General features: G+C 46.4%; 1 protein-coding gene across 1 annotated transcript; it reads right to left on the reverse strand.

The window, feature by feature from the left end:
- Window positions 1–6104: 6104 nt before the first annotated feature.
- UBL5 (ubiquitin like 5) lies at window positions 6105–7873 on the reverse strand. Its single transcript, XM_021705369.2, has 5 exons — window positions 7796–7873; window positions 7455–7521; window positions 7172–7255; window positions 6988–7025; window positions 6105–6305 (listed from the first exon to the last, which is right to left on the reverse strand). Exons 2-5 carry the CDS (start codon window positions 7508–7510, stop codon window positions 6262–6264), a joined length of 222 nt encoding a protein of 73 aa, XP_021561044.1. The 5' UTR covers window positions 7511–7521; window positions 7796–7873; the 3' UTR covers window positions 6105–6261.
- Between the last annotated feature and the right edge of the window lie 750 nt (window positions 7874–8623).

Here is an 8623-nt window from a genome sequence, read left to right on the forward strand (position 1 = left end):
GAGGCCCGCACCCTCCATGCGGAAGTGTCTGGGTGGTTTGGCGGTGCCCGCAGCCCACGAGGTACTTGAAAGAGGCGGTGCTACCTTAGCTGTTGCCGTAGCAACGTAGTTGCCTTGGTGATGAGCAGCGAAGAACCCAGAAGCCTAAATTTGGCTCCTCCATCCTCCCTCTTCCCACCTGTTTCCTCCAGATGTCCAAAGCTATGCCCCCACTTTTTTTCTTTTGCAAGACTAACCCTTTCCCTATGCCACTGACCCAAACATCTTCTACTTCCTTTGGAACCTACTTTACTTATTCCCTCTCAGTCTGGCTCCTGCCTCCGTCCTGGGTGACTGGTGGGTGTTGGCAGGGCCACTTAGCTGGGGACACAGGAGGACGTGCCGGTAGGAGGATCCTGAACTCAGTTTGAATCGATTTAAAATTGAGTGTGGCACCTGTGGGATACCGAGGAGATGCCTGGGGACGGGCTGGAGATATGAGAGGCAAAGGCACCAACAGGGAAGAGTTCGATGATAGTTCATCTATAACTAGACCCGTATGTGACCATTAAAAAGAATGAGGCGCCGTCATATGAAACACAGGGAAACATGTCTACAAAAAATCTGAGACAGGATGTAGTAGGCTAAGAGCTTTCAGGAGCCAGATTGCCGGGTTCAAAGCCTGGCCCTCCATTTGCTATGACCTTGAACAAATTACTTAATCTCTGTGCTTCAGCTTCTCCCTCTGCAAATGAGGATAAGAATATATATCTTATACATACCTTTGATGCAAAGGCTAAATGCGTTAATTTGTAGAATGCTCTCAAAAGTGTCTGGCCCATAGCAAGAATATGTTTGATGGGTGAAAACAAAAGCTAGTCACAGTACAGCATAGCAATTATAGTATGTATGAAAGCATAGCAAAACAAAACGAAAATTAATTGAAAAGAATTAGATCCCTTATAGAAAGATATAAAAGCATTAAAAAAGCATAAAACGGAAACTGCTGAACAGTATGAGTAGTATATGTATAATTACCTCAGTTGTGTAAAAACTATATAACAAAATTTCTGGATTCATTCAAATATGTTAATGACTACCACTGGTAATTCAGGTGAAGGAAAAATTGAGGAATGTAAGTTTCAATATAACATTTTGATTTTTTTACAAGCACATAATAATCATAACCATAATCTTTATTTATTTTATTTTTAAAATATTTTATTTATTTGACAGAGAGAGAGACAGCGAGAGAGGGAACACAAGCAATGGGAGTTGGGGAGGGAGAAGCAGGCTTCCTGCTGAGCAGGGAGCCTGATATGAGGCTCGATTCCAGGACCCTGAGATCATGGCCTAAGCCGAAGGCAGACGCTTAACGACCGAGTCACCCAGGCGCCCCTCCATAATCTTTTTTTAAAAGATGATTTTCAACTTAGCACAGAATTGCAAAAATAGTATAGATTTTTCATCTACCCTTTACCCAGCCAGCCCTTATATTAACACCTTACATAATAACAGAATGGAGGTGGGGCTCCTGGTTGGCTCAGTTGGTGGAGCATGGGACTCTCGATCTTGGCGTTGTGAGTTCGTACCCCACATCCTGTGTAGAGATTGCTTAAAAATAAAGTCTTAAAAAAATAATAGAACAGGGCGCCTGGGTGGCTCAGTTGGTTGAGTGACTGCTTTCGGTTCAGGTCATGATCCTGGAGTCCCGGGATCGAGTCCCGCATCGGGCTCCCTGCTCAGTGGGGAGTCTGCTTCTCCCTCTCCCACTCCCCCCTCTTGTGCTCTCTCTCTCTTTCTCTCTCTCAAATAAATAAATAAAATCTTAAAAAAAATAATAGAACAGAGATCACCAGGGGTCATTTTTTCCCCCAGGGTACATTTGGCAATATCTTAGACATTTTTGGTTGTCACAAATGGTGGATAGGGAGATGCTGCTGGCATTTAGTGGGTAGAGGCCAGGGATGTTGTTGAACATCCTACAATGCACAGCAACCCCAACAAAGAATTATCCAGCCCCAATGTCAACAGTGCCAAAGCTGAGAAACCCTGCCATAGAATAATTATCAAACATTTGTAAATACTATTGGAAATCAACATTAGTACAATACTATTAATTAAACTAGACTTTAGAAAAGAATTTCCCGTTTCCCCACTAACATTCTTTTTATGTTCCAGGACACACATTGTCATTGTCAGTTTCCTCCAGTACATGACATTTTTTAGGTCTTTTCTTGTCTTTCATGACCTTTCATACTTTCAGAAAGCAGAATGTCCCTCATTCTGATATTTTGCCATGATAGGGTTTGTCTGATATTCTCATGATTTGATTGAGGTTCCATGTGATTGGGAAGGATATCACAGAGACAATGTGCCCTTCTCAGTGCATCATACCAGGTGATCAATGATGTTGCATTGTTTTACTTGTATTAAGGCATCTTTTGCTGTGTAACAAATTACCCCACAATTTAGTGGATTAACATTTATTATTTCACAGTTTTTATGGGTCAGGAATCCAGGCACGGTTTAGCTGGTGTCCGCAGGAATGGCTGTGGTCTCATCTGAAGGCTTGACTGGGGCAGGATCTACTTCCAAGCTCCTTCATGTGGTTGCTTTCAGGATTTAGTTGCTAAGGTGACCACGGACTGAGGAATAGATTTCCTCACTAGCTTTAGCTGGGGGCCTCTCCATGAGGCAGCTGGCTTTCATCAATGAACAAGTGGGAAAGCAAGACAAAAGCCACATTCTCTTTGCAACTTAATTTCAGAAGTGATATCCCATTACTTTTGCCTTGTTCTATTTGTTAGAAACTAGGTCTGGTCTATGCTCAAGAGGAAGGGATTACATAAGGATGTGAATACCAGGACAAGAGGATCATTAGGGACCACCTTAACAATCTGCCTCCCACTTGTGATGGTTATTAACTTTGATCACTTGGTTAAGGCAGTATCTAAACTTATTATTTTTCTCTTTGTGATGGATTTACTATTTTCCTCTTCCTCTTTGTAAACTTACTATTTTCCTCTTTTTGAGAGATACTTTGAGACTACTTCTGCTTAAACTTTTGCCCACCAATTTTAGCATCTATCAATATTTCTTTGTCTACAGCAATTATTACTATGGTGATGCAGTGGTGATTTCTTATTTCCTTCTTTCCTTCTACATTTAACTGCAATTCTTTTGTAATAAAGAATTGTCCTTTCCCCCCCGTTTATTTACATATTCAATTATTTATTGATACGAGCATGGGCTCAAAGATATTTATTCTTTTGATCATAGTCCAATATTATTATTATTTGCTTGTTCAAGTTGTTCCAAATTTGGCCACTGGGAGCTCTTTCACAAGTTGGCTTCTGTGCCCTTTCTACATGCTCTCACCCTTTCTATTTGAGCACTTCCTACTTCGTGGCATCACAAGATATTCCAGGCTCAGCTTGTAAATTCTCTGTCCTAGTTCTGGGAACCAATCGCTTCTATAAGGCTTGGTTCCTTTCACTGGAGAATGGTGTTTAGAAACCAAGATCTAGGTGCTGGGTATGCCCATTGTTACTGGGGTGTCACTGCTTCTGGTCCAAGTGGATAAAGCAAGGAAATATAAACATACGTATCTGCATTTCTGCATGTCTGTATACATACTAAACTAAAAAGTTTAGTTTTTAGTATGAGTCCATACTGATGCCTCCAACTCTAATCCAGTCTCACAGGGTTTATTCTAGCTACCTCCTTTCATCCCACCTTGTTTTCTTTGTAACTTCTTCCTCTAGCAGTGAGAAATCTGATTCTCACTATCTACAGTATATTTACCCATTCATTCAACCGTGTGTGTGTGTGTGTGTGTGTGGTTATATATGTACAAAAGTAGTTCCAGAATTGCTTAATCATAATGCTGTGAGGAATTTATTTAATTAGAGTACAGGGTTTATGTATAATTCTTTTTTATCTTTAGCCTTACAGTATCCAGTTAAAATACCTTTTCCAGGGGTGCCTGGGTGGCTCAGTCATTAAGCGTCTGCCTTTGGCTCAGGTCATGATCCCAGGGTCCTCGGATCGAGCCCCACATCGGGCTCCTTGCTCAGCAGGGAGCCTGCTTCTCCCTCTCCCTCTGCCTGCTGCTTCCCCTGCTTGTACACTCTCTCTGTCAAAAATAAATAAAATCTTAAAAAAAAATTTTTTTTTCCAAAGTTACTTAAGTTAGCTCCTTTCTTCCCAACCCCTTTTGGTGTGGTCATGTGATTCACTTACAATACAGGCAGATTCATTTGACAGCCTGCATTCCATCTTTCTTCCTACATCCTGGTTGACAAAAGCAAAGTCCTTCATCCACCACTACAGTTCTACACAAGGGCGTGCCATCATCGCAAAAATCCCTCCATACTTCCTTTTTACGTAAAAAAAGCAAAACAAGCAAGTACCAATAAACTAATGAAAAGGAATGAGACAATTTATATGGAAAGGTGAAAAATAAAGCATAAAAAAGCAAGCTACTGGGGTGCCTGGCTGGCTTGGTTGGTGGAAAATGTGATTTGATCTTGGGGTCATGAGTTCAAGTCCCACATTGGGCACAGAGCCTACTTTAAAAACAAACAAAAAAGCACCGAATGGTATATATTACAGAATGCATAATTATCCCAATTGTATAAAAGTTATAGATTGTATTTTAGAAAATTACTGATTTACTCAAATGTTAAAAATTGCCACTGGTGGGAAGGGTGCTGTTAATAAGAAACTTATTTTTTAACAAAACATTTGGATTGTTTTTACAAGCAGATATTAGCATGGCCATTTAAAAAAAATAGAAACGGAGTTTCTATAAATGTATTTGAAAAGACCTGACTTCAGGAGAGAGAATGGGACAAGAAGGATTTTACTTTCAGCCCGTACTTTTCTATGCTGATTTGAAATTAACAAGTAACCACCTTGACAAGACTATGGTGCATTAAAAAAAACATCTTGTTGGATCTATTTTTAAGTAGACAAATATGGGGGGAGATAGCTCTAAGAGTAGGAAGAGCAAGGTATCAGGAAACAGACATTTCTGACATCAGGAGGGAGCTGAGTCCTAAGGACACAAGGGAAGCCGAGAGGGCAGGTAGGAAGGTGTCTAGTGGGGACCAAGGAAAGATCATCCTCCATGAACCACAGGCCAGCAGCACCCTAGGCAGCAGGCAGGTCTACCTCCCAAGAAGCTTGGTAGTGAAGTGAAGGCAGTAGACTGGGTGGGGCTTAGCGGGAAGCGGAGGAGCTAGTCTAGACTTGAACATGTTAATGTACTGCAAGACATCAGCCAGGTCAATACGAGAGAGGGGAAAAGGGATGGGGCAAGTTTCTGGGCGAAGCTCCTGAGAACGGCTCCAGAATGCAGCTCTGGGGAAAGGCCAACCTCGACCCTGGGATCTGTGGCCACGGGAACACAGATGGGGTGTTTGGTGTCCTGTCTACTCCCACCTGGGGGAAGGTTGGAGACAGCTTAAAACACTTGGTGCCAGACGTCCTGCTGTTTTAACCGCATTATCTCATTGAGATGTGGGTGTCATCATGGTGCTCCTTTTTAGAGTAGGAAAACGAGGATCAAAGAGGCTGGGTTCCCCAAATCCCACCACTAAAGACCAAAGTTCAGCCTATGCCAGGCTCTCTCACTCTGTCCCCTAGGATTTCAAGAGTCCAGGAACTGTGGATGCTTAACCATGCTTTGGCTCATCTACATTCCACAACATGGCAATGAAGTAAACACTATCAGTTCCGGTTTGGATAAGGAAATGAAGTCGTAGAGAATTTAATTACCCTGCTCAGAATCACTATCAGGGGCAGAGCTGGGATTCCAACCACAGTCGGTCTGAATCCAGAACCTGTATTCCTAACTACTGTATCTACTGTCCTTACCCAGACACCCCTTGGTCTATTAGGATGACAATAATCCCACAATCTCTTGACCTTTACAGACCCATGGCAAATCCCAGAGCTGTAGGTGGGCTTCCATTCAGGCTCCCAGGCTGCTGGCTTACTCTTCCCTCATGCATCCAGTTGATCCTGAGCTCTTACTGAGCAGCTGGGTACTGAGAGTATAGTGACAACCAGATGTCAACCCTCCCCACATCAGACAAGGCCTCACTCAAAAATGACAACAATGAAGCAACTTCTAAGATTTTATTAACATCAGTTTTTAAAAACAAGCATCCATTCCAGTGTGGGGGTGAGGGTGGGAGAGGAGGGGATGGGGGGAAGAAGGGAAGAGGGGAGGGGAGGGTAAGGCAGGGCATGACCAGGAGAAGGAATTCTGCTCTATTGGTAATAAAGCTCCAGGTTCATCCCATCATGGATTTCATCTGAAGTAAAGGTGTTAAGGAATTCTCACTGTGGCCTCCACCTCCACCCCTCTCATCTTGCACGGGTAGGTCAGGGTGGCTTGAGGACTCCACCCAGGGCCAAGGAAGCCATTTGGAACTGGGTCATTTTGATTCCAAACTATTAAAAAAAAGTTCACACTCCCTTTGCACGACACACTCGCCTGAGTCTCACTCCACCCTGACCTCCTGTCCACACTCAGGTAGAGTTCAGTAATATATATTTTGACTTAAAGTGTCTTCCGAGGGGCGCCTGGGTGGCTCAGTCGTTAAGCGTCTGCCTTCGGCTCAGGTCGTGATCCCAGGGTCCTGGGATCAGCCCTGCATCGGGCTCCCTGCTCAGCGGGAAGCCTGCTTCTCTCTCTCCCACTCCCCCTGCTCGTGTTCCCTCTCTCACTGTGTCTCTCTCTCTCTGTCAAATGAATAAATAAAATCTTAAAAATAAAAAAATAAAGTGTCTTCTAAGCCAAGTCAAAGTATTTCACCAACCACCCTCTTCCCCCAACAAAACAATTACATGGCTCCCATTTTCTAAACGCTTACCATGTGCTGCATACTAAGTTAAACACTTTATGTGCACAATCTCATGCAGACTCCCAGCACTGAACAAAGAGAACCAAGTCTGGTTATGTAGACGCTGCCCAAGAAGTCACACAAAGGATACAGTCCCCCAGAGACACATGGTCCTTAAAAATCGTGTACCTGCGGGATAGAAACCTTTTAGACAGAAGCCTACGGTGGCTTTTCATCCTGGAGGCAAGCTGAGGAAGCTCTGCCTAAGCCCGCAGGGCTCCTCAACCCAAACCTGACCTAGTCCCGTCCAGCCCCCAGCTCTACACTGCACTCACCACTTCTTCAGGACGATCTTGTTCCAACGGGTGCCAGTTTGGGCTGCGATCAGCTTCTTAAGGTCCCCGATGGTGTCATCAGTGCTGGGCGCAGACGAGTTAAGGAAAATGGAAGGGAGAGGTAGAACGTGGAAGAGGGCATTCCAGGGCTGAAGGCACTCTGCCAGGACCCCATCCGCCCCCTCGCCCGGGTTTAACTGAAGTCACCCTACAACACAGACTGAGTTGCCTGGCTCCTGCCAAGCACCCCAGGAACCACTGCCTCTTGGCCGCCGGTGGATACTTGCACTTAACGCGGACCTTCTTCCCTAGACGGTCGTTGCAAACAACCTCGATCATCCTGTCTGGAGCTACACACAGCGTGGGGTGGAAGGCAGCACAGTCAGGACTGCAGGGGTCTCCCAGGACCCAAGACCCCGGGTTTGAGTCTTCTGTTTACCCCTCAACCTCCCGGATCCGCGTCCTCCCGGGCCTCAACTCCCAGGACCACGGACCCCAGGCAGCCGCGCCTCCCCCCTCAGGTCGCCTGAAGGCCCCGCCTCGCCTCTCGCAGGCGCGCACACCCCTGATGGCCGGGTCCCATCAGTTTTCCGCGACTCCGTAAATCTCTACCCAGCCCCTCACCTCGAAACGCCTGGAACCAGCCGACGCCACAACCTCCTCGCTCGAGGGCGGAGCCGGGGGGGGGGGAGGGTCAGAGTGGACTTTAAGAGCCGGAAGCGGAAGTGAACAACCGGAAGCGCCCTTCCCCGCTTCCCGCTCCCCTTCCACACCCCTCCGACTTCTTTCCGGTCCCAGGCCCGGGATGGGTTTGCGGTTCCCAGGCGCAGCTCGCGGTCCAGGGTTTAGGCAGGGGCTACCTGCCCGTCGGTGCGTGGAGCCAAGTTGGGGTCCCGGTCTGTTCGTGGCCGGGGAAGGGGCGTGAAAAGAAAGAGGTCAGGGGCCGGCGCCCAGTCCGTTGGAAGCTGTTGGTTGAGTCCTCTTAGATGTGGGGAGACGTCGTCTGGTGTGGGGTTTGGTAGGAACATCAGGGGAGCCCGGGGACGTCCCGTGGGGGGTAGTGACTTCCCGTTTCTGAGCCCGACGAAGCCTCTTAGTTGAGCCTCTAGCCTCAGGGCTATGGGGAGCCTGGGTCGAGTCGTGCAGTCATCTCGTTTGGACCCCTACCTTCATTCAGAGCCGGGTCTTGGAAGCGTTTTGCCCACCCCTCCCCTTTAGCTATCGTTCCTGACGCCCCGGGACACCTGGGCGCAGACTGCAGTCAGTTAGCAAGGGAGCCGCCTGATCTCGTCCTGGATCCCAGCACTTACTAGAATGGAGTCCCAAGTTGCACGCCAACCAGCATCACAGGCAAGTAAACTGGAAACGGCACAAGTGCAAAATCACCCAGGTTTGCGTCTTCAAGGAAGATCGCTCCGGCCCGGTTGGGAGCACCTTGTACGAGATCTCAAC

The sequence above is a fragment of the Neomonachus schauinslandi genome, chromosome 1 (assembly GCF_002201575.2).
Source record: "Neomonachus schauinslandi chromosome 1, ASM220157v2, whole genome shotgun sequence".
NCBI classification, from domain to species: domain Eukaryota; kingdom Metazoa; phylum Chordata; class Mammalia; order Carnivora; family Phocidae; genus Neomonachus; species Neomonachus schauinslandi.

Coding starts and splice junctions, on each gene's coding strand:
- UBL5 (XM_021705369.2), bottom strand. CDS start 7,510: ATGATCGAGGTTGTTTGCAACGACCGTCTAGGGAAGAAGGTCCGCGTT. Junction 7,256..7,454: donor AAGGTCCGCGTTAAGTGCAA/GTATCCACCGGC, acceptor GTCTGCGCCCAG/CACTGATGACACCATCGGGG. Junction 6,306..6,987: donor CCATGTGTCTCTGGGGGACT/GTATCCTTTGTG, acceptor CCTTTACTTCAG/ATGAAATCCATGATGGGATG.